The sequence below is a fragment of the Drepanopeziza brunnea genome, assembly GCF_022702325.1.
Source record: "Drepanopeziza brunnea f. sp. 'multigermtubi' strain 214-2 chromosome Unknown ctg16, whole genome shotgun sequence".
Taxonomy (NCBI): Eukaryota; Fungi; Ascomycota; class Leotiomycetes; order Helotiales; family Drepanopezizaceae; genus Drepanopeziza; species Drepanopeziza brunnea.
The window spans coordinates 215,629-242,455 of record NW_027094079.1 but is presented as its reverse complement, the minus strand read 5'-3'; the positions used below and the strand labels follow the sequence as shown (position 1 = coordinate 242,455).

General features: G+C 52.1%; 10 protein-coding genes across 11 annotated transcripts; 6 read left to right on the top strand and 4 right to left on the bottom strand.

Moving 5' to 3' along the window:
- Nucleotides 1–154: 154 nt before the first annotated feature.
- L3040_008498 (uncharacterized protein) lies at nt 155–2,649 on the top strand (the record flags this gene model as incomplete). Its single annotated transcript, XM_007293518.2, has 2 exons — nt 155–339; nt 411–2,649. The coding sequence occupies 2 exons, from the start codon at nt 155–157 to the stop codon at nt 2,647–2,649; spliced, it is 2,424 nt and encodes an 807-aa protein (XP_007293580.2).
- A 318-nt stretch (nt 2,650–2,967) lies between these two features.
- Nucleotides 2,968–4,164, bottom strand: L3040_008497 (uncharacterized protein; the record flags this gene model as incomplete). 2 transcript variants are annotated; one of them, XM_066157080.1, is made up of 2 exons in its annotated part: nt 3,845–3,874; nt 3,946–4,164. In XM_066157080.1, 2 exons carry the CDS (start codon nt 4,162–4,164, stop codon nt 3,845–3,847), a joined length of 249 nt encoding a protein of 82 aa, XP_066010349.1. The 2 variants fall into 2 exon arrangements, with proteins under 2 accessions (XP_007293579.2, XP_066010349.1); XM_007293517.2 differs by having other exon boundaries at nt 2,968–4,164.
- Nucleotides 4,165–5,013: 849 nt separating this feature from the next.
- L3040_008496 (uncharacterized protein) lies at nt 5,014–6,442 on the top strand (the record flags this gene model as incomplete). The annotated part of the gene is made up of 3 exons (XM_007293516.2): nt 5,014–5,172; nt 5,421–5,598; nt 5,649–6,442. The coding sequence occupies 3 exons, from the start codon at nt 5,014–5,016 to the stop codon at nt 6,440–6,442; spliced, it is 1,131 nt and encodes a 376-aa protein (XP_007293578.2).
- Nucleotides 6,443–6,893: 451 nt separating this feature from the next.
- On the bottom strand, nt 6,894–8,797 carry L3040_008495 (uncharacterized protein; the record flags this gene model as incomplete). Its single annotated transcript, XM_007293515.2, has 4 exons — nt 6,894–7,595; nt 7,673–8,403; nt 8,532–8,610; nt 8,684–8,797. The coding sequence occupies 4 exons, from the start codon at nt 8,795–8,797 to the stop codon at nt 6,894–6,896; spliced, it is 1,626 nt and encodes a 541-aa protein (XP_007293577.2).
- Nucleotides 8,798–10,361: 1,564 nt separating this feature from the next.
- On the top strand, nt 10,362–11,321 carry L3040_008494 (uncharacterized protein; the record flags this gene model as incomplete). The annotated part of the gene is made up of 2 exons (XM_066157078.1): nt 10,362–10,519; nt 10,889–11,321. 2 exons carry the CDS (start codon nt 10,362–10,364, stop codon nt 11,319–11,321), a joined length of 591 nt encoding a protein of 196 aa, XP_066010348.1.
- A 445-nt stretch (nt 11,322–11,766) lies between these two features.
- Nucleotides 11,767–14,511, top strand: L3040_008493 (uncharacterized protein; the record flags this gene model as incomplete). Its single annotated transcript, XM_007293513.2, has 3 exons — nt 11,767–11,998; nt 12,123–14,080; nt 14,236–14,511. 3 exons carry the CDS (start codon nt 11,767–11,769, stop codon nt 14,509–14,511), a joined length of 2,466 nt encoding a protein of 821 aa, XP_007293575.2.
- A 3,023-nt stretch (nt 14,512–17,534) lies between these two features.
- L3040_008492 (uncharacterized protein) lies at nt 17,535–18,585 on the bottom strand (the record flags this gene model as incomplete). The annotated part of the gene is made up of 4 exons (XM_066157077.1): nt 17,535–17,810; nt 17,862–17,911; nt 18,002–18,164; nt 18,235–18,585. 4 exons carry the CDS (start codon nt 18,583–18,585, stop codon nt 17,535–17,537), a joined length of 840 nt encoding a protein of 279 aa, XP_066010347.1.
- Nucleotides 18,586–19,188: 603 nt separating this feature from the next.
- Nucleotides 19,189–20,530, top strand: L3040_008491 (uncharacterized protein; the record flags this gene model as incomplete). The annotated part of the gene is made up of 4 exons (XM_007293511.1): nt 19,189–19,222; nt 19,275–19,300; nt 19,352–19,461; nt 20,059–20,530. 4 exons carry the CDS (start codon nt 19,189–19,191, stop codon nt 20,528–20,530), a joined length of 642 nt encoding a protein of 213 aa, XP_007293573.1.
- Nucleotides 20,531–22,640: 2,110 nt separating this feature from the next.
- On the top strand, nt 22,641–22,981 carry L3040_008490 (uncharacterized protein; the record flags this gene model as incomplete). Its single annotated transcript, XM_066157076.1, has 2 exons — nt 22,641–22,694; nt 22,754–22,981. The coding sequence occupies 2 exons, from the start codon at nt 22,641–22,643 to the stop codon at nt 22,979–22,981; spliced, it is 282 nt and encodes a 93-aa protein (XP_066010346.1).
- A 2,278-nt stretch (nt 22,982–25,259) lies between these two features.
- Nucleotides 25,260–26,013, bottom strand: L3040_008489 (uncharacterized protein; the record flags this gene model as incomplete). The annotated part of the gene is made up of 2 exons (XM_066157075.1): nt 25,260–25,287; nt 25,511–26,013. The coding sequence occupies 2 exons, from the start codon at nt 26,011–26,013 to the stop codon at nt 25,260–25,262; spliced, it is 531 nt and encodes a 176-aa protein (XP_066010345.1).
- Nucleotides 26,014–26,827: the final 814 nt, after the last annotated feature.

The following is a 26,827-nucleotide window of genomic DNA, read 5'->3' as shown; positions in this document are numbered from 1 at the left end:
CATCCATACCGGCTAATGCGGGCGCCGAATTACCCTGCTCCATGCTCGGATTTCGAAGTCAAGATCTATATAAGAGCTTCGACCGGCCCCGAGGGGAGGGAGAAGGTGTTTCCCCCGAATCGCGACGGGTAGTGTCGGTCTGCCTCGAGGAATCATGATGATGCTGGCTCGGATATGCGCTGCGGGTGCAGCTCTCGCACAGCTAGTCCACGGCAAGAATAGCAGCTCTGCCTACCCACTGGAGACCCAAACTTTTCAGTACAAGTACAGTTCGGTTGCGATTACCGGTGGCGGGTTCATCACGGGAATCATCGCGCACCCGAAGGAGCAGGCTCTCATGTAATTAATCCTCGGGCCCCCGGAGGGAGGGGAGGTGGTCGCTACATTACGAGAGACTGACCGCCCACCAGGTACGCGAGAACAGATATCGGGAGTTCGTACCGATGGGACGGGCTGCAAGATCAATGGGTTCCGCTCACGGACTTCATCAGCGAGGCCGACGTCAACTATCTAGGGACCGAGACGTTCGCCCTCGACCCCACCGATCCGGATCGTCTGTACCTGGCGCAGGGACAGTACACCAACCAGAACAACTCGGCCTTCTTCGTGTCGGCTGACCGAGGCGCAACCTTCGAGATCTACCCGGCGCCGTTCCCCATGGGGGCGAACGAGCTGGGACGTAACAACGGCGAGAGGCTGGCCGTCAACCCCTTCAACCCCAGCGAGCTCTACATGGGCACGCGCACCCAGGGGCTGTGGAAGTCGACTGATCAAGCGGCGACCTGGACGAATATCACCAACTACCCCGATGCGTCCGCGAACGGCATCGGGATCGTGTTCGTCCTGTTCGACCCGCAGAACGAGGGCACCATATATGCGGGAGCGACCGTCCCCAACGGCCTCTACGTGACCACTGACGGCGGCGAGACGTGGAGCTCGCTTCCAGGACAGCCACAGGACTGGGAAGGGGTCACGACTGACCCCGAACATCCACCTGCAAGCACTGGGCCCCAGCCCATGAAAGCCGCCTTGGCTTCCAATGGGCTATTGTATGTCACGTATGCTGACTTCCCCGGTCCGTATGGGGTGCAGTATGGCTCTGTGTGGAGCTACAATACCACATCTTCGCAGTGGACCGATATCACACCCGGGGCTGAGAACTCCTCCCCTGCCCCCTTCACACCGCAGACCTTTGCGCCTGGGGGCTACTGCGGACTGAGTGTTGACGGCAAGGATCCGAACACTCTCGTCGTAGTCTCGCTGGACCGCGAACCAGGACCAGCGCTCGATAGCATGTACCTCTCTCGTGATGGTGGCGCGACGTGGAAAGACGTGACTCAGCTCTCTTCGCCGCCTGACACGGGCGGCTACTGGGGCCACCCCATCGAACAAGCCGCCCTCAAAGACGGGACGCCGGTCCCCTGGCTCAGCTTCAACTGGCAGAAACCATGGGGTGGCTACGGGGCTCCGTCCCCCATCGTTGGCCTCGCCAAGTTTGGATGGTGGATCACGGCCGTTCTCATTGACCCTTTCAACTCCGATCACGTCATGTACGGCACCGGAGCCACCATCTGGTCTACCGACAACCTCAACCGGGTGGAGGCGGACCAGGCGCCCGACTGGTACATCCAGGCACAGGGTATCGAGCTGAATGCCGTGCTGGCCATGATCTCCCCCACTGACGGGGCGAATCTCTACAGTGGCCTCGGCGACATCAGTGGCATGCGCCACGACAACTTGTCTGTCCCGCAGCCGATGTTCGGGTCCCCAGGCTTCTCCAATCTCGACGGGCTGGACTGGGCAGGCAACGCGCCGAATGTCATCACCCGCTCGGGAGCTAGCGGCGTATCATATGAAGACGGATGTGGCAACGGCGCCTACTCGACAGACGGCGGCCTGAGCTGGGTGAAATTCCTCACCTGTGTTCCGGGCGTGGGTACCCAGACGTGGGTCAATGGCTTCATCGCCGTCGACGCTTCCGGGCAGTATTTCGTCTGGGCCTCTCGCTCCTCGGTGGCACCAGCCAACGCAAGCGGTCCCTACGCGACCAGCGATTTTGGCAAGACCTGGACCTCGCCCCAAGGACTGGATGTCCAGACCGGCAACCTCTGTGCCGACAAAGTGCAGCCGCAGACCTTCTATGCCTTCGACGCCGGCGTTTGGTATATCAGCACAGATGGCGGCGCATCCTACACATCCCGACCGGCCTCAGAGACCGGCCTGCCGGACGGGGCGGGCGCGGTACCCGTAGTCAACTTTGGCCAAGCGGGCGAGGTCTGGCTGCCTCTCGGCTCAGACGGGCTGTGGCATACCGTAAACTTTGGCCGCACGTGGACCGCCATGCCGGGTTCCCTTACCACGTCACAGTTCTCTGTCGGAGCTCCCGCTCCGGGAGGGACGGGGCCAGCGTTGTTCCTCTGGGGCAAAGTGGCCACGGAAGGGGCGCAGGGCCTCTACCGCTCTGATGATTCCGGCCAGAGCTGGGTCCGGATTAACGATGATGCACACCAGTACGGAGGGCCCAAGCGGATCGTGGCCGATACGAGAGTTTATGGACGGGTGTATCTGGGGACCTTTGGCAGGGGCATGGTTTATGCGGATATCGCGGGTGATGGGAGCGGGGTGCTGCCTGGGACTTTCGGAATCTAGATTTTAGTCGTTGTTGTTGTTGTTATTGAATATCAGATGAAATCAAAAATTGAAATGGAAAGAAACTTAAACAGGTAAGGAAGTGGAAGATCAATTCATATTCATACTCATCATGTCTACGAGGGAAAACATATTTCACTAATAAATACACTCCGACCATACCGACAAGAATGAAATGGGAGAGATCCACTTGGGTTCCTCCTCCAAGTCAAGCGAGGAATCCACGTGGAATCCTCCTCAGAGTCAGAGGCCAGCCTCAATGAATCGTGCAGACCTCGTATCAAGCTTAGGGGCGTCGCCTTCATCACTTCCTTTGCACTAGCAAGGACAGCCCGCAAGATTAGTCACGGGAAACAAGCGGGTACGATAGTAGGCGGCGGATTCCTCCAGGCCGAGCCCGCTCAGCAGATCAATCACCGTGAAGCCGCTCTCCGCAAGCACCGGGCCAAAGCGGCGCTCGTTCTCGGCGTCGGTGGCAGGATCACCTACCTTCTGCCACGTCTCACACTTCGCAACCACCTGCAGCATCTCCGCCAGGGACTCCGGGTGGATATCCCCGAGCTTCTGCACGAGTCCGCAAATAAGAGAGACCCACTGCACGACTCTCTCACCATCCAACGTCCCTTCGTGGGCGCGGAACTCCACAGTGGGAATATCGTCACAGAGCCCGTCGTCCCGCGCAAACTGCCACGCATTGAGGAAATTGCACGCCATGAACTTGATCCGGCTGTAATGCGTCGCTTGGTCCAGCAAGCCCACTAGCGTCGTGCACGTCGCCAGCTCGGCCAAGCCCTGCAGCACCGTCGGGGGCTGGCCGCGGCGGCTCTGGTAGCGAAAAGCCAGTCTTGAGGCCGCTCGCAGGCTTCGCGCGTAGGGGTTCTGGCACGGCTGGCGGTGAGGCGGGTGCAGCGTCTGGAATTGCGGCTCGCAGGTCCAGAGGAGCATCAGGAGCGCGTGCATGGTGCTGAAGGCGAACGTCTTGCCTCTGCCGCTGCTTCCGGCTGAGACGTGGACGTGCAAGCCGGCTGATTCCACACCGGCGTCCACCACGAAGGAGTCCGAGAGGAGCGCGCACACGTGCGCAACCTGCTGCAGCGAGGCCGCGCTAAAGGGGAGCGCGGGCGATTTGATTTCCATCGGCAGCCAGCGGTAGTGGCGCGTCGCGGCAGTCGGCATTGGGGCTTTCACGCTGTGGTCAGTGGCTACTTGCCAGACGGCGGGGTTTCTGTTGCCAAAGACGCCGGGGACGGGGTAGCCGGCGATGTTGTGGATGAGGGAGGCGAGGGTTCGACTTACACATATTGATTTGAGGATGACGTCGTCTTCGCTGATGGTTTTCTCGACGCCGCCGGCGAGCGGGTGAACGAAGTTACTCCTCCAATATATGTGATCGGCGGGGATACTGGGGAAATACAGCTGGCGTGTCTGCTTTGGGTCAGGGGGCTGGTCTTGGAGGGTGTAAGCGAGGTTGAACTCAAGTTCGACGCCGAAGGTGATGGTAGAAGATGATGACATTGTCGATGTAGTTATTGAATCAGATTGTGGATAACTGAAATGAAATGAAGCATGTGGATGGACATATTAATATCCGTCAAGTTGTTGTTGTTTTTGCTGTTGTTATCGTTGTTCTGGGATCTGTCAGCTGCTATAAAAGAACAATGAATGCTATTGTTTTACGCCTTTGATAGCCACTGGAACGCTCAAATGTTTCATCTGTAACAAAGAGCATATAACAAGAACAAGAATTTGCATAGCTATCAAAAATGAACATCTCTCTGTTTCACCCAGTGTCTGGCTCGGAATAGCCCGGTCGTGTGGAGTGTATTCGGAACATGATATCGGTGATCAGAGACCGGTCGGAGGAAGGCTAGCGGTGGAATTCCGAAAGCGCAATTGAGTGAGGGGGGTGTGATGACGGCTTGGGAAGAGCCTGGACGGCGAAAGCGAGAACGATAGGATATGAAATTCAATATGCTAGGAGGGAAGATGAGGTACTGGCTGGCTTCCGTGATGAAAATCTAACAACCATGTCTCTGCTTTCTCGGCTACCATGACTACCATCGTGGCGAGTTCTCAGCGGGACATCGTAGGAAACGGTGAGATTCCGCATTTAAAATCCGAGAGAGATAGACGGATAATTTTTCATCAACCAAATACTTGGGAGATAGAGAGATATGGGAGAGTAAGGAAGAGTATGGACACGGAAAGAAGAGTCCTGGGGATGTGGTCAAATTTGAGTCTTACGCTAAGCGAACCGAGAACCAGCCGAGCAAAGCTAAGTAATCTCATATCTCACATCCCATGTCATCGATGAATTTCATCCATGACCAGAAATCACTTAAGAAAACCACCAGCGTATCCAATATGGCGCCTTCACCTCTCCAACAGCGAAGAACTCACAATACGCTGCTGTTTCAAAAGCTCTTGAACCTCAGAGATAATGCAAGTCCTTTCACTCTGGTCTTGGATAATTTGGAGCAGAGTGGAGGACCCGTTGTGCGAGAGTTTGCGCGGCGAGCGAAGGTGAGTTTGCTAATGCCATTTTTTTATATGTTCGCTCCTTTTAGACTGTTGTTATCCTAGATCTGCTGGGTATACACACACACACATAGACGCATATATATATATATATATATATATATATGTATATATAGCGTCCTTCGCTGGATTCCCTGTCTTTCTCTCAGAGCCCCAATCTTTTTTTTTGTGATATCACGTGCCTCCACAGTATACACTATCTACTTGACAAGCCCTGCTAATCTTGGTACTAGATCTCAAAGAGCAAGATAATATTCGTCTCCTTTTCTACTCTCCCCAAGAAAGTCCGGTTCAGCATCGACGTCTTCGTTACAGCTCGCCGCAAGCCGCTAGCAGCGCTGCGGACAGAAATCCTGTCCCATCTCCCACCACCACCAACAGCCGCACCCAACCCATCTACAACCCTACCAAGTCCGTCAATCTCATCTCACCACTCGAAGACCGCCTACTGACCAAGCAAGAGTACCTTCTAATAATCGACACCCTCCAGTCCCTCTCAACCACGCACCCCAACCACCTATCCCCATTCCTCTCCTCTCTGCTCATCTCCCCTCAGATCTCCCTCCTCGCCACATACCACACCGATATCCCTCTCCCACGCCCCACTTCGCCCTACGCGCCCCCACCGCTCACCACCCTCCTCTACCTCGCCACCGCCATCCTCACCGTCGCCGCCCTCCCCCATGTCCTCGCGCAGAAGCGCGCACGGGACAAGAGTATCCAGGAACCCGTCTTCGGGATCCACGAAGAACGCGAAGGCGTCCTCGTCGGTCTGGGGAGGAGTGTCTGCAGAGATGAGGAAAAAGGTGTAGTCGTCAATATGGAGATCCGACGACGCTCCGGCCGAGGCGTGCTGGAGAGTTTCGTCCTCCTCCTTCCCTCCCCCCCTCTTGCTACCGCTACCACTCCCGCCAGAACCACCAGCAAATCATCCTCACCCGCCGCTGGCCTCGCCGAGTTCGTTTTGCTCGACGACCACCCGCTCTACGCCTCTACGCCTTCGGGCGCGCCAGGATCTGGATCTGGAGCCGGTGGGCCGGGAGAGCAGGACACGGACGTGGAAATGGAAATGGCAACGACGTTCAGTCTCGGGCTGACGCAGAAGCAGAAGAGGGACAGGGAGAACGTCGTCTTGCCGTACTTTGACGCGCAGAAGGAGGGCGGAGCCGCCGGTCCCGGGGAGGGAGGGAGGATCCTCTACGATATGGGCGAGGAGGATCGGGAGGACTTTGATGATGAGGAAGATGAGATATGAAAGGGAGGTTTGAGAGAGAGAGAGAGAGAGAGAGAGAGAGAGAGAGAGAGAAACGTGTCTTGTGGGAAATAAGATGAGACGCAGGGGAATCGATTGGGTTATGAAAGAGATCAGTGACCACCAATCTCGATCTCAATCTCAATCTCAATCTCAATCTCAAATCTCAAATCTCAATGTACAACCTCCAAAACACCATTCTCCGTAAAACCCAGTCCCTATACTTCCTGTTTACTGGGAAACGCGATTTCTGTCCATATACCAAAGACACCGTGGAACGTGATTTGATGTCATTAGACCAAGTTCACTCTGTGCGTACGTTCATCAACACGACGTCAGATAATGATGATGATGATGATGATGATGATGATGATTTTCAAGTTCGAGATTATAGCGCTTCAGTACAAGTACAAGGACAAGTGCAAGTACAGATTAATTACGATTAATTATCTACCTACGTATGCCACCCCGGCTCCTCATCCTCGAGCAGCCAGAGGTGGTCTGATTTGAGAGGCAAGCTATTATTCCGGACACTTCTCACGCTGCTTTTCAACGACGACGACGACGACGACGACGACGACGGGGTCTTCCGCCGCTTCACACCGACGCCGATCCAGCCATCAACCATGAGGAACGAGCTCACGGCCGAGGCGACACACATCAGTCCCAGCACCCAGCCCAGCATCGCTAGCCCGCCCTCCTGCTGCAGCGACGCGCCCACGACCGGCCCGCCGAGGATCCCGACCGCGTACGCCATGTTGAGCAGCGCGTAGGCCGTGGCCCTGCACCGGCCCATGTCCGCGCCACCGTCACCCTCTGCAGCGTCGTCAATCTCGGCCTCTTTCCCGGCCACGATCCGCTCGACCTCGGCCATGGTCGGCGCAAACACTAGCGTCATCATCACGCCGACGATGGCGAGCAGCACGCACAGCAGCATTTTCTGGGCGAGCGTGTTGCCGTCCTCCACGAACCGGAGGCAAACGAGCGGTGGCACCATCCCGAGGAAGCCGAAGGTGGTGCCGAGTCGACAGCCATAGGTATCGGAGAGGGCGCCGGTTATAGGGGAGAGAAAGGACGGTAGGGTGAGCGGGATAAAGATCAAGCCGGCGCCGAGAGAGGACCAGTTGAAGAGCTTGAAGACGGTTATGGGGAGGGTCTGATAGGTTGCGTTAGCGAGGGTTAGGGGTAGGGGTAAGGGTAGGGGGTGGAGAACGATAAGGGGGATTTCCGTACAGATTCGAAGGCGGCGAGGATGAGGGTTGGGACCATGCAGGCCCAGAGTGTGAAGAGGAGATGGGGAATCTTGAGCAGAGACAACATGTTGAGTTCATCCTTTTTCCGCCTCGTAGGAGCCTCCTCGTTGCCGCCGCCTGTGTGAGAGCTCTTGGTCCTCCAAGCTACTGCCTCCATACTCGACTCTGAAGTCTCACTTGGGGAGGCCTGCAGCAGAGGAACTACCGTGGGTGTCCCGAATTGAGCATCAGCCTGCTTGCGGTCGGACCCGGAAAGCCATTGCTCGGCAACTTTTCTCTCGATCATCATGCCTCTCAACGCAGCATCAATCCCCAACACTGCAAAGCCCATCCCAAACACGGAGTAGTATCCGCCATACTCGTACACGACGCCACCTAGCAACGGGCCCGTCAGTTCTCCGACGCTTATAGCGAGGCTGACGTATCCCATGTACTTGCCAATCTCTTTCGAGCTGACGGTATCACAGACAATAGCTAGTCCAACGACCCATACGGCTGCTGCGCTCGCACCTTGAAGTGCACGCCCGATCATGTACATCGTAGTGGAGTGTGAAACCGTTTGTATGGCGAGTGAGAGCGAGAGCAGAATCAGGCCGGTGAGGTAGGGGATCTTGCGGGAGCGAGTGCGGTCCGCGATGAGGCCGAAGAGAGGGGATGTAGCGAGGTAGGTTATTGCTTCCGCTACGAGGAGGATGGCGACCCAGTCTTGGCCTGTGTTACTGTTAATCTGTGTTTTCTCAGTTCCCACAGACGAACACGAAATTACACAACACCACAGCAGAGTTTTGGGGAGACTCCGAGAGTAGTGGGCAGAGGGAATGGATGAAAGGTGTACATACGGTCCTCAGGCGCGACGTTTGCGCGAGATACTACTGCGTCGGGGATCACGGGGATAATGACCCCGTAGAGGAACATGTCCTGCGAAGTGAGATCAGCTCCCACATCCACACCTCAAACAACCGGTCCACCGACCGAGAATAGAGGCACTTACAGTAAAGACACCCGACGAAACCGTCAGGACGATAAACCAGGTCGAGGACCTGGCCTCCCACAGCCACGGCCTCCTCTCCTCCCGCGTCGCTAGGCTCATCGAATTCCCCGCCATGATGGCATATATCTTCCTCTCTCCCTCTCAGAATCAGGAAAACGATAAATGATATCGCTCGTACAGTGAGTGAGCGAGTTATCGATCCTAATATCCTCAGAACCTCAGACCAAAATCACACTCAGAAAACAAAGTTTTTCTAGGATTCTTTGAGATTCGAGATGTGAAAAAGAGAGGAGAAGAAAAATCTACTCATGCGTCACACAAAGCAAAGGTTCAGATGCCAGCCAAGAGCCGTGGATAGAGATGCCTACTTGTACGAGTCGGAATACAAATCGCAACTGCTAGTCAGGAGAATGGGTGCCCGGCCAAAACGCGCGGAGCGCGGGCCGCCGTGTCATGTTTCTGCTTCTCAAACGCGCCATGATCATGGGATAGGCATTCTTGTTTGCAGCGGACTCCTCGTACTGGTGGAGGGAGAGAGGGAGGGAGAGGAAAGTTGCGATCTGAACCGCATGGCAGCGGTGGATGGAAAGCTTGTTCGGACTACCGACGAGTGAGTGACTGAATGGCCAAGGGAGGAGGCTCCTTCTGTGGCTTTCAAAATTCGGGCGACATTTCGATTCTCGGTCTACCGCTGCGATATTTCGTTCGGCATGGGAGTGACAAGGAAGTATGATAGTAAAACAAGAGAAAGAGGTCCTATTCAAGCTCTTCTGGCCAACCTGGTGGGATTTAATGACGGTGACGACGACGATAACAATTGCAACAACAATAACAACAACAACAATCTCATACCAACAGCCCGCCAATAAATATATAGATATATATAGAAATAGAAATTAAATCATACCTCTAACGCCAACACCAAGACTCTCTTACGCGACTGACGTTCCCGCCTCTGCTTTGAATTTGAAAATACCATACCATTCGCGACGGATCCATGATCAATCTGCGCAACATCTCTTTCACTAATGGATCGATCAATGAGTCGGTCGGGCCATAGACCGTTTTACGTTGGAAACGGTTGGAGTTTACTAGATGGAGGGAAGAGGGTTATAGGTTGTGTTTGATGTTTGATGTCTTCGCCTTTCGGTCCGCCGGCCTCCCGCTTTCAGATCCTTGGATTGGAGGAGAGGAGGAGGAGATGGGGTGATGATAAGTATGTGGATATATGTGTGTGTTTTTCGTTTTCCTTTTCCTTTGAAGATGGATCGTGGATGTCCTGGTATAGTAGAATGTCAACAACAATGCTGCTCTTTCAGGAAAAGGCGGCCGGGGCGGGCAAAGGCGTTTTGCAATTGCTTATTTTGAATGGGTTGCACAGATAACAACTGGTATTTTGCGAAGGAGAAGGGATGGATGGGCAGAGATGATACTTGAGGACAAGGAGAACGATGTAAGTAGTTCTTCTATGTAAGCAAGCGCAGGAAGAGAAGTTAAACAGGCATACAGGTTTCTTTCCGGGAAGATCATATATACACGTGATCGTCAACCCCTGTCGGAAATTCCAGCTTCGCTACTACAGTAGCTCTAGCTCATAGACATCCAGCTCTTCGCAACATCTCCACAATATCACATCCCCATCACGACCAGTCAGACTCGAAATCGCATATAAGCAAAGATGGCGGAACCGCCACACAAACGCGCGCGCCGCCCCGACAGCACGCAGATGTGGGAGGAATCGGAGCGTCGCGCAGCCTCAAGCTCAGCACCACGCGGTCCGCGGGAAGAGCGCGGCAGCGACAGGAGAGATGACCGGAATCGCGAGCGCGAGCGCAGGTACCGAAGTCGGTCGCCCCGGGAATCGAGGGGAAGAGATGGACGGGATAGAGGGGGTAGACGCGATGAGGGTGAGAGGGACAGTAGGACAGGAGGGAGGAGGGATTATGGCGGTGGGCGAGAACGAGATGGAGGGAGGGAGAGGGACTACAGGGGTGATAGGGAACGAGGTACGTGTGCTCCGAAGACTGCGGATATCGCCGTTGCTTTTCGAGCTAGGTCTGACGGTGCGAGTGAAGATGGTGGGAGGGATCGAGATCGAGAACGAGAGACGAGGCCGAGGGAGAGAGAGAGGGAGAGGGGAAAGAGGGATACGAGGAGTAGGAGTCGAAGTCCGCGACGGGAGCGAGAGCGAGAGCGCGAAATCAGGAACAGCATTGAGGCCGAGAAGGAGTACCCGCATCACCCTCACCCATCCGAATCCGAGTCACAGAAAGCCCGCACCGAGACACCGCCTGTGTCTCTTGAAGTGAAGAATTCTGCAGCTAGCGGACAGGACCATGAGCGGATGGATTTTGGCGAAGAAGTAAAGGTCGAAAAGGGCAAGAAAGGGAAGAAGGGGAAGAAAGGTGCAAAGAAGCTAGTGGAGGAGGATGATGACGATGATATCGTGATTGAGGATGATGGGATGGCGGCTATGCAGGCGATGATGGGCTTTGGGGGTTTTGGTACGACACATCAGCAGAAGGTGGAGGGAAATGATGTGTATGCTGTGAGGAAGGAGAAGAAGACTGAGTACAGGCAGTACATGAATCGGGTGGGTGGATTCAATAGGCCGCTCAGTCCTACCAGGGAGAGTTAAAGGGGCACGCGATTGCGTATAACATGCTATGCGTACTGTAAGAGGGAGGCTCAATATGACATGGTATTGGCTTCAGAGAGATGGGGGCATTGGTACTCGGCTCGCCTGCGGTGGCTTCCCAACAACAAACAATACTCGGATAACGCTTGTCAGTAGAAGCCGGATGAACTCATGAACAAGAATGGGTTTCCCCAATACACAGGCAAAGGCCACATCTTTCTGTGATTTTTCTCCGTGATCTACCTACCTAAAACAGCCCAGAAGCGTAGCCTCCCCTGCAGCCTCGTAAGGCTAAATCACAAGAATCCTGCAACGGTGTTAACATCAAGTTCAGCCTGCTCTCCTCTTCTACTCCGTAATTTTCTCTCTACATCCATTTCTCGAACTCCAAATTCCTTCCCCGGAGCTCTGGTAAGCCATCCTCTACCGAACTGAAGAGAGCGCAATGCTTCTCCCCAACACCCTGCGCCTGTCAGTGGCAGCCCTCCTCGCAATATGCGCCGCGGCCGACGATGCCTCGATCCTCTACAATGAGGTCGCGAGGAACAGCAACGAGAGTCTACTATGGGGCCCATACCGCCCGAACCTTTATTTTGGGGTCAGGCCCAGGATCCCGAAGAGCTTGATGGGTGGGTTGATGTGGAGCCGGGTGGATAGTTATGAGATTATGCAGAACTGTAAGTTGGGGCGCTCCCAGAATCTCTGGAACCCAGGGATTTCCAATTGTGTTTTGGAACAAAACCCGCCGAGGATGTAGGCCGGAGGCTAGAGAAACTGGGCTGATGGGTGTCGATGGGGCAGCCTTTAGGCATACGTGCGAGCAGGGCGACAACATGAAAGGCTACGGCTGGGACGAGTACGATGCGCGGACTGGAGGCCAGCAGACGATCTACGATGAGGGGAATGGCATTGACATCAAAACCACGTTTGTTAAGATTCCTGGTGGGAGTAACGGTGGTGGCTGGGCTGTACGTGTTAGAGGCAAAGTCCGCGAAGGCGCGCCTCTGGACTTGAAAAGTACTGTGGTGTGGTACAACTCCCTCGAAGGAGTCGGCAGTCTCGAGATCGAAAATGAGCCGGAGGAGCTGGGCTATGAAGGCGATGTGACGCTGAAGGGTGAGTCCGAGGGATTGGGACAGTACAAAGTTACTGTTACAACGGGCAGAGGAAACCATCCGAAGACTGAGCATGCGTCGTATGAGGAGAAGCCGCTGGATCGCACGATTGTGCATTCGCTTCAGGCGGTAGAGACGACCTTGTGGCAGGTTAAGGGGGTGCTGCTCAAGATGTTGAAGGTGCAGATTGACAAGTACATTGACAGGTTTGGCGAGGAGAACCCACCGCCGCCGTTCCAGCTGTACACTATTGAGAATAAGGCTGGACCAGGAAATCTACATTTGGTGCAGAAGGTGTTTGAAGGGGACTTTGAGTTTGATGTTATTTTCAACAGTGGCTCAGCCGAGAAGGAATACACGAGCCAGGACGTTAGTGAGATTCTGGCGAGAAGCTCGAAGGGGTTCTGGGATCGATTTGTGGCTACTTTTGATCCTCAGCCGCCGTTTGGTGTCGAGAAGCTCCAGAGATTTGCTGGAAGCATGTTCTCAAATTTGCTTGGAGGATTGGGGTATTTCTATGGAGACTCGCTCGTTGATAGATCGTACGCTCCAGAATACGATGAAGACGGCGAGAATTTCTGGATGGAGACTGCTGCCGCGAGAGCCAAGAAGCAAGAGAAGCTTGAGGGCCCCTCGGAACTCTTCACCACCGTTCCCTCAAGGCCATTCTTCCCCCGTGGTTTCCTCTGGGATGAAGGGTTCCACTTGATGCCGATCGTAGACTGGGACTTGGATATCGCTCTCGAAATCGTCAAGAGCTGGTTCAATCTCATGGATGAAGACGGGTGGATCGGCCGCGAGCAAATCCTCGGAGACGAAGCTCGCAGCAAAGTCCCAGTCGAGTTCCAGGTCCAATACCCGCACTACGCCAACCCTCCGACCCTCTTCTTCGTAATCGACAACTTCATCAGCAAAATTCAAGCTATGAACGGCTCTCCATCCACAGCGACGGAGAGTCTCGGCGCAAAGCCCAACTCCGTGTACCTCAAAGACCTAGATCTTGCCCTCCACTACCTTCGTGAGCTCTACCCTAAGCTACGAACACATTACTTCTGGTACAAGAAGACGCAATCCGGCGATCTGAAGACCTACGAACGCGATGCCTTCTCCACCAAAGAAGCATACCGCTGGAGAGGCCGCAGTCCGCGTCACATCCTCACCAGTGGTCTCGACGACTACCCTCGTCCACAACCACCGCACCCAGGAGAGCTGCACGTTGACCTCATGTCCTGGATGGGCATGATGACCAAGTCGCTCAAGAATATCGCTACGCTCCTCGACTACTCGGACGATGTAAAGGAACTCACCACCGCCGAAACCGCCATCCTGCGCAACATCGACGACTTGCACTGGAGCAAGAAAGAAAATTGTTACTGCGATGCCACTATTGACGACTACGAGGAACACTCGTTGGTATGCCACAAGGGGTATATTTCCCTCTTCCCGTTTTTGACGGGCTTGTTGGACCCAGAGAGCGAGAAATTGGGTCACGTGTTGAAGTTGATTGGGAACGAAGAGGAGCTGTGGAGTGACCACGGTATTAGAAGTTTGAGTCTGCAGGATGAATTCTACGGCACGGATGAAAATTACTGGAGAGGCCCGATCTGGATGAACCTCAATTATCTTGTTGTGGTGCAACTCTTGGTAAGCCCGTCCCCCCCTTCTTCCCCTTTCTTCCCATCCTCACATTCTCACATTCTCACATTCTCACATTCTCAACTTCACACTCCCTCCCCAGCCCCCTTTATTTTCCTTTCCTAGTCTTCGTAATCATTTGCTGACCGCCTCCTGCATCACAGAAATACGCACAAACCCCGGGCCCTCACCAGAGCACCGCCACCGACCTGTACAGCCGGCTCCGCATCAACCTCGTCAAGACCGTGTACGAGTCCTGGGCCGAGACAGGCTTCGCGTGGGAACAGTACAACCCCGAGACGGGCAAGGGGCAGCGCACGCAGCACTTCACCGGCTGGACGAGCTTGGTGGTGAAGATTATGGGGATGCCGGATCTGAGTGGGGGGAAGTGGACGTTAGAAGAGGTGGGAGAGGGGGGAGATGAGCATGATGAGCTGTAGATTTATAGATAGATGTAGATATATGAACTATAAAAGGAGAAGCATGAGAAGAGAAGCATGAGAAGAGAAGTATGAGAAGAGAGCAATGAAGAGATGGAGAATGAAGGTGTCGAGGAAGGGGGTTTCCAATAGTTAAGTAGGTAACTTAAGTATGCGTTCTCGAAGCCAGCCCATAAGAAACTCGATCTTGACGTTTTGTTGCATATTTCCATGTCTTGGCTTTTCCAAGACGCTTGCTTTTCCAAGTAAGAATGGAATAGTAGCTAGCTACGGGATCTATAACTGGCTCCCTTTTAGCCACCATTTCCTTCCGTTTATCGCATATCGTCATATCGGATCCGAGTACCACGCTCTCAATTAGCTTTTTCAAGTAAAGTTAAGTATTGATTCGCCGGTATCAAACGTCTCTTTCTCTCACGTCGTCTCTTGCAACTGCAAACGATTAGGTTTTAAATGGTATCTTGTTTCTATGTACTCTCTGGAGCTAGGTACAGGTCGCAAGTAACTCCTTCTACACTTTTAGAAGGAGTTTCTTTGAAATGCTATGTAAGAGATTGGGGCTTCTTAAGAGCTTGTCCGTCTCGCTAAGCGAGATGTATTTGTATGGAGCGAATAAGATACTTCGTAAAGGGGAAGAACTAATTATAACAGTCACACCCTGAGGGTAGATAACCAGGGGGTTTTACAGTAGAGACTCTATACCTTGGACCTTGGACCCTTCTCCAGGGTGTACTGTAGGTACAGGACTAGGTAGGTACCTGCTAAGCTAATGCATACGAAACCATAAAACCATTTGCGATTCTATAATATAGTTTCTTCTTGCGCTTCTGTGGTTGAGATTTCTGTCTGGTTTGCTGACTAGCTTTTTGGGGGATTGGGAAAAGGGGAAAGGTGAAGTTCTGATTGGCTACTGCGGAAAGGAATTCATTTTTGAGGAAGGGGAAAAGTAAAGGGATGCGGATACGCGTTTTTATCGCAGCCAGGTTTCTTCCTTTCTTTGTGTCTGTGTCGAGATCTGGGTGAAGTAGTGCCAAAACGGAGATCTGGCTTATCGCCCTTGAGGTTGTTGCAGTTGGGGAGGCGCTAAAGCTGCTGAAGGGGGTTCCGGATGGTGCCGTTGAGGCAGGCGTATGGAGGACGAGGTAGTAGAGCCGTACTGGTGCTGACAGGAAGTTGAAATGAGAGACTTATTTATTCGAGAAATAGGAGAAGCCGAGCGAGGATTCCGGGCCTCTAAGAACCGAGTTGAATCAGTTGATATCGAAGCACCTTATGCCGTGACAAGGGTTTGTGTATGCGGTTCAAAAAGGGTAACTAATTTGAAGAGTCGAGAAAATGAAGCTTCCATACTGAAATTGGGTAGCCTTATCATCCACCCAACGACCCCTGTCCTTTCAAAGAACTTACTCTAATGGTGTTGATGTACTATCCCTTGAGCTTTTAAAGGTAATGTATCCCAAGATTCCCAAAGCCCTACGAGTACAGCGTGTAATCTTCCGAATTTCCAACACCATTGGTTTATCCGGAGCTTGCAAGCCACTGCCAATGTGGCGTAGGGAATCTAGCCTAGCCGCTCTACTAGCACTCTGAATGATATAAAAGTAAAGCCAGTGCCGAAACTTCGAATATCGACCGGGATGATACAAAATTCTTCGGCCGCGCGCAATCTGCCAGTTTCTGATTAAGCCTATCGTTAAGCTGGATGAAAGACGGCTCGACTTAATCTTGCGGAAGAGGTATCCAGAGACTGTATGGGGATTGACCATCCGAGGACGCCCAGTCTGGAAAGTACTTTGCACTTAGAAGACGTTCTCAATCTTCTGGAATACGTAATTCGTGAGCCTGGCGGTTGGCGTGTTGTAATGTTACCAGCACAAACTAGCCACCCACCATCATGACACTGTCCTAATGTATCCCAGTATCCTGATCGAATCTCTGTGCGAGACGTCTGATCTCTACCGACTATTTGATAGGACGAGAAGAAGTACTTTCCGGGTTGATATATTCCAGACGGGAAAGATGCGATACAGTATATATATCTAGCCTCGGAACTAGGGACTATGATCTTAGAAGCTATTAATATGTTCTTTGAGTAATCTAACTTGATTTTCTGAAAAGCATAAAATGGACACGATATAGAAAGAGAGAAGAATGCTGAAGTTAATCTCTTACGTGTGGCTACCCTGCAGTACAATGACTACAACATCACTGGTTATAAAAGGAGCTCGCTCCGCTGCCCTGGTCATACTAATCCTGGAGTTTTGGGAAAAAAGGTCGCTGATTTCTATGCCGCTGATATACTAATACACATCGGTCAATAAGAAAAGCATTATTCTAATACCGGCTCGATAAAAGACTGACCTAAAGTGCAGAAACTGGAGCAAGAGTGTTAATTCTGAATGGCTACAAGCGAAATAACCAATTATAGACCGTACTCACATCTATGGATTCAATAGGCAAGAGATGAAAAAAATCTAGCAGCTCGGAGTTCTAGGTGGTAGCAAATACATACATCGAAACTCTTTTGTAAATAGTATAGGTCGGGATTGATTGAATGCCTTGAAGATAAAGGCCACTCGAGTCGTACGTACTACGTAAGAGGACTCTCGATGAGGAGACTGGTATCCACTAAGTCACGTCACATTTGTATACATTCTATACCCTGTTATTGAATAGCTTGATTCGTCGGTGCTGGAGAAGTCAAAAAGTTTCAGGGCGAGAGGGAAGGGGGGGGGAAAAGGCCAAGTTTTTCTTTTGTTGGTGACTTTCTAAATGCCGCATTCGTGGTTCAGGGAAATACGAAGCCGGAATCCTAGAATATCGAGAATCGCAAGACCAAAGTATCAGAGGCGAGACAGCACACTTTCACGTTCGTAGGGACTGAGATGGATGTATGATGCAAGAGCAATGATTGATTGATTAATTGATCCTTTCTTCAAGGAGCAGAGGACTTCCTAGGTATCGCAAGAACAGCAAGGACGCGAATTGACCGTAACTATACACAGCGGAGATATGAAACCATCTTAGTGTCCATTCGCACACTCCCCCGTGGCCCACTTGGTATTGAACTTCGTCTCCAGCATATCCTCGAAGTCACCGCGACCTCTCCGAACATGAGCCTCGTAAGCCTGATCAAGGAAGTCTCCGTCGTTGAGTCCAGAGATGCCATCTTGCCTAAAGTCGTTGGCTGCCAGCTTCAGTTCCTCCGATGCGAGACTGTACAGAACATCACCCAAAGTACCCTCATCAGTGGGGACATTAGCGAGAACCGGCTTGGCATGGTCGTGATCAAGAATAGCCTGCCTCGAGGTTAGTAATGGAAAGTACCCGGAAAATATAGTGACCCTTACCAGAACATCCTCATCGTAAAGAGGTGAGTTGCCTTGTCCAACCGCCGTTTCTGGATCACTTAGCAGCCTATCCTTCGCAGACCTTGATCTAGACTTGATTGTAAACTTGATCTTTTTCTTAGGGCCGCCTCCAAATTCACGTGCGCCTAATCGAGTAGTAGATCTTGGACTGCGAGTTGTTGGAGTAACTGGCGAGTTGTAAGGGGTAGGCGCGTAGACATTGTCAGTGCAGGAAGATGGAATAAGACCGTTGCCGAACGCTGGCGCGAGCCTATGCTCACCCAGGTGCTCTCGGTGGGGGTTCTTCAGCGGGATTAGAATGTGCACGATAGCAGTCGGTAGTAGTAGAGCATTCGGGGGTATTGGAACTTACTAGATAGACACCAGGAGGCGCATTGCTAACTGGTCCATCGGTGACTCCATTCGGATTGCCATTGACTCTTGGGGACTCAGCAAAGAAGGGTGCTTGTGAAGTCGTGACAGCAGCGGGGAGGGGCACTTCACTGCGGGAAGGGGCCTCAGCGATGTCACGGAGGGGGACTATTGGGGCCAGAGGACTGCTTGGGCGAGTAGGAGGGACTTGATGGAGGGAGTGATCGTTGTTTGCGACACTGTTCTCGGCGATACTGCTCCTAACGATGCCATTCGCGACAACGCCGTTGACAACGCTGTTTCTGATGACGCCGTTTGGGACGATACCATTCTCGTTGGTTGCATGAGGCATAATTTTATTATGGCGCTTTCGCGACTTTGCTTTGCCGGAAGAGGGTTACACGAAAATATAAAGCGTAAAAGAGTCTCGATGGACTCGCTTCAGTTCCGCTTGGCCGTTGATTCGCGGAGCAGTGATGTACAAGATCGTGTGGGGATGTGGGATGTGGGATGTGGGAGAAAAAAGAAGTTGAGGTCGAGGTTATGAAATTTAAACAAAGTAGACCGTGTTGTCGTCGCGCCTCTGCTAGCTCAGGTCACGCCTCGAACTAGTGTCGCGCTTCAGGAAGGAGCCCGAATTCCGAGGCAGCAAGTCCAGCCTCCTCGGTCCGACCTTAATTCCGTGACGAGGCTGATTTATTGAGATCTGGTCTAGACGATAACGATACAAACACCACGCTCCTTGAAACCCACGAACCACATCTGTATTGTCGCCCAACGGTTTTGAAATAAACAAAGATCTGTTACCTAGATCTCTCCCTGTCCCGCGAAGACATACCGAGACCAGTCCAAGCGAGTCCGCGAAAAGCAACCAACGACACTCGCCGCCGCAGCGCAGCCTCGACGATCTCAAGGATTCTGGCTTTCTAAGACAGATCACGAGCACGAGTTCAAGATGATATACGCCACGCAAATCGCTCGGCTGGATGGTATGCTTACGAGAAATGAGTAGGAATTGCAGCGACTGACTGAAGCCCACAGGCCTCATGCTCTGTGCCGACGAGGGAGTGCGCAAACCCCACCCATTTATTGAGTAATTATACTGACAGAATTTGTAGAACGATTCATCTCTCGATGAGGTCAAGAGCCAAGTCAAGCAGGTTCTCCGGAGACTGAATCGGACCTCCGAGTCGCAGGCCACCGTCGAGAGCAGCCAATACACATTTCAGTATGTACCACAACCTCATACGTTTGACGTTGGAGGAAATGGAGGAGGATAGACTGGAATGCCTAGAGCAGAGGTTTATCTGTGAAGAAATCCCTTGCCTTGCGAGGTTTCATGCTCAGCAGTGAGCTTGGATGCTCCTGCCTGGAGAAGTTTCTGCCATCTTGCAACAGCGATCCCTTCTTATTGCTTCATATGCTCAAAGCAAACCGCTCTTGCCTTGATGAACAAGGACTTAAACACCGAGGGAATTTTGGCGTGTTTCTTTTTGGCAACCAGCGAGAGTTGGGCAAGCAGCAGTCTCGGGGATGACATTTCGAGGAAACTTCCCACTTCCCACTCCATGTGCCAATGACTTTGTCATACAATAGCCATGCAGCAGTCTCCCTCCCTCCAAATTGGACAGAATGGCTACTGGGCCATGTCCACAAATGGGATTGCATTTTGCAATATCCTCAAGTGCACAAAGCAAATGGCTCTCGATCAAGCTTAGAACTCCCACACCATCACAGCTTCCCTACTCTCTCTCATTATTTCTTGAGACCCGAACTTCAAGCAAAACAAGCAAAAGCAAAAGCAAAAAATCTGACAGATCACCAGCTACCTCATCTTCCAAGACATCATCTACCTCTGCATCACTGCGCACTCATACCCCCGCAAGCTTGCCTTCACTTACCTTTCGGACCTCTCCAACGAGTTCAGCACTACCTACCCCTCGCAGCAGCTCCTCTCGCCCACCATGCGCCCCTACGCCTTCATGGAGTTCGACACGTTCATCAACCGCACCAAGGGCACCTACTCGGACACGCGCGCCACGCAGAACCTGGACAAGCTGAACGACGAGCTCAGCGATGTCACCAAGGTTATGAAGAAGAACATTGAGGACCTGCTGTACCGCGGAGACAGCCTGGAGCGCATGGGCGAGGTCAGCTCCCGCCTGCGAGAAGACGCAAGCAAGTACCGCAAGGCCGCCGTGAGGATCAACTGGGAGCTGCTTCTGAAGCAGTACGGACCGCTTGGTGGATTGGGCTTATTCATCGTGCTGTTCATGTACTGGAGATTCTTCTGGTGAAGGGTGATAGCTTCATGTCTACTAAGACACCTCGCTCCGTATACAAACAACACTCCATCGATTCCCGAAATTGAACCGATACCGAGACTGGCTGGCTGTATAAGATACTCATGCATGGATGAAGGATGGACGGAATTGCAGCCTTGGCCCAGGCTTGTCAATTCCAAGGCGTTGGGCTTGCTTGCAGGACACATGATATATGCTGATTGGTTTGCAAAAGATTGCCGCTGTACAAATGAGGGGAAAATACGCCATTTTACAAAAATGCACGGTTCTCTAAACCCCCCCTTCCTTTCTGTTGGACCGCTGATACTCACAGTATTTTTTTTTTCGCTATGCGCGCGCATGAAGCCGACTTGGCTGTTCTCTTTCTTTTCTTCGTCTTTCTTCCCCTCTGCTTATCAAAAAATTCAGCCCGCTCGATTTCATGGCCACTGTGCCTCGCCCCGATAGGGCTTTTCTTTTCATCTTCCTGGTCATCGGCACCAATTCAATTTGGTTTTGACTAGGAAGGGTCAAGATTGTTTATATATTAGTCTATGAGATTTGTCCTGGATCTCCTACTCGGGATGCGGTATTTGTTTCTGGCTTGAAAGTTTGGAACGATATTGTTGTTACTGACGTTGTGTAGCACTCGCCCATCGTGGGCTGAGTTTTGGCTGTTTGAAGGAGGAAGAGAAGGCATAACAAAGGCAGAACTGAACGCAGCATGAAAGGCAGGACGGACTGCATAGAAAGACGCCTTATAACGCTGACCCGAAAGGGGAAACACAATGCACTCGGAGACTTTGAATATCAATTACACCAACAAACGCAGCACAGTACAAGACAATCCCTACAACTTCATCCGCACAAGGACATCCACACAACGTTTAAAACATACAAAGGGACGCCTCTTGTCTATCGTATCTAGCAAGCGGCATTTAGCTGTTTAAGCATCAGTGAGCCAGCACTCGCTCGGGCGGCCCCCTAAGACTGCAGGCGCTCGTGGAGAACCGGTGCATGCAGTGTTATTGTTGTTCTGTGGCTACCCGAAGCTGATTTTTGGATTGTGGAGGAAACTTTGAATCGTCGTATGGATCTCAACAAACCGATTATCGAATGACCGATATTGAGATATTCTTTCGGAGACAAGACGGCAATTGAGATATTTTCCCATGTCTTGTCGTTCAACTGTTTCTTCTCTGATCGGGGTACTGCTAGTAATCTGCTGGAATCGAGACGCAAGCCGAAGTATCAGATCGCCATGTTCGGGAGCACAACTATCTTGTCAGTGAACGCTTTGGTGGTAGACTTGGATGGCGACATTGCCTTCACCTCGTCACATGGAACGCCTGCCCGAAGGCGGCTAAAGATCAAAGCTTTTGCAATTTTTATCTACCTACAGTACTTCAACGCTGCCCCTCATTGCAGCCTGCTTCTTATCTCCCTCGCTACTCACGGTCAACCGCCAGCTGGTGTCAGTCAGAGTCAGTGGCTCAATCACCTCTATTCAGGCTCAGAAAACAACCATCCCTTGGTTTCAAGGTTTATTACTTAGAGTCGGTTGAAACTGCTAGAGAAAGTGTCACCAACCTTCCCTAGAGTCCTAGGCCGTCAGCAAAATTCTGCAACGGGGATCTATAGGCACTCACTACCTTCAAGAGCTGCTTGGTCGATTTCGTCTTCCTTAAGTTATCGACCCACATGTATAGGTCCGGAATTCTGACCTCGGCGAAGCTGCCATCGTCAGTCGTGGCAGATCAGAGAGGTTTGCGGCTCCCGTCGAGGGTCGATGGGGCTAATGCTCACGTATCAATGTGCCGAGGGTGGAACTGTATGTTCCACGGGAAAGAACTGGAAGATTTCAGTATAAATCACACGATCTTGCTGGACTTTAATCTGGTACTTACCAGTCCATGCACGATGGCTCCTTCATGCCAGCGCCGGGAACATGACAGCCGACCTCGGCTTTCATTTAAGTCGGAGCGAATACCAGCTAAACCAATTTCAATGTCACATTATCGTCGAAGCAATTCATCGTCGCTGGAGAAGATCTCATCATCTGCAGTCGGCTGGTTGGAAAGTGAGATTCCTCCTCTTCTCATCAAGAAAATTTACGACCTGAATCATGGCCGACCAAATTCTCGCTGCTTCTAGCAAGCACAACAAGCCCGCAGACCTCGTCTTCTAGTATGGCACTGCGGGGTTCCGAATCGAAACTACTTCCCACGAGCTCTCTAGAACTTCTCCTACTGGATCCACGAGCTTGACGCCGCTGTCCTCGTTATCCTTGAAGGGGTTTTGGAAGCTGTGATCATGCATCCGGCGGCGACGAAGCGAGCGCGGAAGATGGCGTTGTCGAGGATGGCATATTCGACGGACTCGGCCAAAGCGAAGATCGATGGCAAGTATCAGTCTTGGATATCTGATTTTGCGCAGCTGGAGTCGATGGCAAGCGAAGACGTTTGAGTCCTAGTCAAGTGGATATCGGAAAGCAACCATGCGCGAGCAAAAGGAGAACCTCTTTGATACGAAGGGCCTCTTTCTGCAAGGACGTGGCCAAGGTATACAAGAGCTTGGAAGAGAAGTTGAAGATCAACTTGCTGTGCAGCTGAAATTCTGTTACTCGAGCAGACCATCCGTTGGTCCAAAAATTGGCGGTTCAGCAGAGTAAAGACGACTTGTACTTGCCTCACTTCTTGACAATGACATAGCCTGAAGCAGTCTCGAGTTGCTTGATGAGGCGAATTTAGAGGAATGACTAGTCCCAACTCGTTCTGGAGCATGTCTTGGTTGAGTTCGAGGTCTACCGGGCATGCCGTTGTTGGCGGCCGACAGACCTTGGAACAAAGCGTCACTCGATAACGCCCTGTGAGCGCGCTCGGGCAATGGCAACATCGAGTAGCGCTTCATTGCCAAGGTCTGTAAATTGATCGCTCGAGCAGCTGTCACCAAGCTATCAAGGCGGGAGATCAAATCCTTTGGCAGGTCGCCAGGCAGGCATTCTTGACTGTAATCGATCTGCCCATCGTCCAGCTGCCTAAAATCATTTCTATGTGCTTATCTTGGGTTCTTTGTCTTGGATGACGACCTGCAGCTTCCATTTGGCCTCCAGGGCTTCGAGTTCCGGAATTGTTTGGTCCACATTGCATTGAGGATAAGAACGGTTCCGTTAACATGGACTATCGTACTGGTAGGAGCTTTTGTTTGGCGAGGGGGAATATAGACGACGCGCGATTCTTGCCTACACATCGTCAGCCAATCACTTCAACTTGAGAGGCGAGGAGTTGTTACGTACTCGATGGTAGTTCTTTCGAGCATGCAAGACGGTGATATGGGATCGGCGCTCTCCTGATAGGATTGATTCCAAGGTTGGCTTGATCAATCTGATGTCACCACTACTATATACTGTCAGTGCTTGACTCAAAGTCTTTCTGGGGCATGGTTGAGAATCATTGAAGGGATAGCTTGGTTGCTCATGGCGCTCTGCCCCTTTCTGGGAACTGGAGAAACCAACCTCGTGCCAATCTCCGCCATGGCATCGCTCTGACGGGTGGGGAAGGACCGGGCCGTGAGATAAAAATAGGTAAGTAAGTAAGAAGAAGATGCAAACAGCAAGAAGTCTTGTGTACCAAAGCCTTGGTATAGGTATAGAGTAGCGATTCCACCGCTCTGACTCTGCTCGAGTCGTAGACTGCAATTCGCTGCAGTCAGTTGGAGTAAAAGGGTTACGGGTATGGTCTCTCTTGACGAGGGGATAGCTACCTTTCTCTTATTGTGGCCTCGATCTTCTCTGTCAAACTATATTTGTGATTTCGCCTTTCGCTGCTTCTTTTTTGCTCCTGCTAGATCGTCGTAAATTGCTTAGGCGGCGAGAGTGCGAGGGGGATAGTTCATCAGAGGAGCCATCAAAGGAATTACCCTCTCCGCTTCGTCGCTTCTGTCGAACCTAGCTGTATCCCACGGCGAGATGTTAGATATGTGCGCTGCCAAGCGGCAGAAGCCAGAGGGAGGGAAGCGCCAGAGCAGCGTGGGGGGTAGCAGGCTTGCAACTCACTTACCAGAACGTCTTCTCACGCTTTCTCAAGGCCAGCCAAGTGCTCCGAGAGATAGACCCACTCTCTGCTTCTGCTGTCAGTGGCTTCTATCTTCGTTCTTTCTTCTGGCCCCTCGCCCCAGTGTTCACTGAGTGGAGGGGGGTCTGTTGAGCTACCTCACGACGAAGTGGTCTAGGGGACTGACAAAGAGGCCGCAGATGAAGAGCAGGAGAAGTTCAAGAGTATGACCATGAACCTAAAAAGTTGTATTGAGAGTTGTATGTGCGAAGCAATTGAGGTGTTGCAGTGGGAGAGGCCGTGGCGAAGGAAAGCGAGCAGGCAGTAAGAACATCCAATTGGAGTCACCGCCTGCACTATTCTGACAGCTTGTGCGGAAGCTCACTCTATTTTCCTGAGGAGACTGATGGCTTGGATTGGCTGAATCCGGAAGGCTCTGAATCAAAGCTTCGAGTAAGTCTATCTACTCAGCCACTGAGGTCGTTAGCATCCCGTCATTCTGCATATCAGAATGCTGCAAGAGATAGGCAGCGGCTTTCCTTTGTACTGGGCCGAACGACGGTTTTCAAATATTCTTTATATGCGTTTTGCTTTGTGTTGACTGATGAATCTTCTTAATTACATATCTCTATAACGACAAAAGGGTATAAGCTATAAGCTACTACTACATCTACAAATGGTACCAGATAGTCCTACAGCGCTAGCTCCCAGAACTCCTCCCTATAACCCATGCAATTGTGCACTCATAGCCGCTCTCAGCCGTTCGACTTCCTCTGGGGTTGGGGCCGCTCTCAAGCAATCCGATTGTGGCCGAAATTGCGTACTTGGTCATCGGGATGGAAAGCAATGAGCGGCAAAGCTGTATTTGCGATGCGTACAATTTCCACACTCTGGGTTGATACGTTCCCGCTCTTCCCCCCCCCCTTTCCCTAATCCCCCATACTGCATGTTCCTATCCTCCTCGACTCCATTGTACGCATTTGCGTACCATCGGAGGACCCTCAATCGGAGGTCACCCCAGCTCTTGTGAAGTGGTGGAGGGTCCCCCGAGGTGCAGCAGCATTCTTGTTCCCGGGTCGGATGGATAAGCCAGAAGAAGTTGAAGTGTTTACAGACCTCTTCGTTTCCACTGTAGGCATTTGCGTACCATCGGAGGACCCTCAATCGGAGGTCGTCTTCTTGAGAAGTGGTGGAGGATCCTCCGATGTGCAGCAGCATTCTTGTCCCCGATTCCTGGAGAGCATGAAAAGATGTCGAAGTGTTTACAAACGAAATCGAGATGGTAATATCTTCCTCTTCATCATTGTACGCATATGCGTACCATCGGGGGACCCTCAATCGGAGGTCACCGCAGCTGTTGCGACGTGATGGTAGGGTCCTCCGATGTGCCGCAGTGTTCTTGCTCCCGGCGACAATGGCGGTCCTAGTTGGCACGCTGGCCCCCATGGATGGAACTTGATCTTAGGAATCTTCCGCACGAGAAGATGGTTGATTAGTTCTTGCAGAAAATCCGAGACGGTCGTCCTCCTCGTCTTGATTGTACGCATATGCGTACAATCGGAGGACGACCCTCAATTGGAGGTCACCACAGCTGCAATGGTTTGCGCGCTGACTCCACGAATGAGGTGGGATGGTGGGAGGACCAGCTTCCCCATGGGAGCGAGAAAGCCAGCTCCCCCGCTCCTCTCTTGTAGTCGCCGTACAGGAACGATATACGAGCAGGGGTAAACCCTATATTCCAACAACTATCAAAAAGGAGAGAATCGGGAGATTCTAGTTAAACCATACCAGCCCTAAAACTTATATGCCAACAACCGGCGACTTGCTGATGTTAGAATGCGCTAAACGAAAATGGGTTGGAGAGAATCTTACCTGGGAGCTCTGGGCCGGTTTCGCGACTCGGAGAAACCTCGGGTAGCTGTCGTTCCTCAGGACGTCGTCAGCAACCTTTTGAGCGCGGTGCATCGCTGACGGGTGGTTGCTACGCTCGAGAGCGTACAGAGTCATCTCTCGGTCTATGTACGAGAGGTTGAGAGCGTGCTCGCCGTTGGTGGAGATGTACTCCGTCATTATCTGGCTGCCCGTCTTCCACAGGTTCTGAACCGCGAATAAACCATACTAGCCCTAAGCCTTATATTCTAATAGACGGCGACTTCCTGATTTTAGAATACGCTGAACGAAAAGGGGTTAGAAAGAATCTTACCTGGGAGCTCTAGGCCGGTTTCGCGACTTAAAGAAGCCTCGGGTAGCTGTCGTTCCT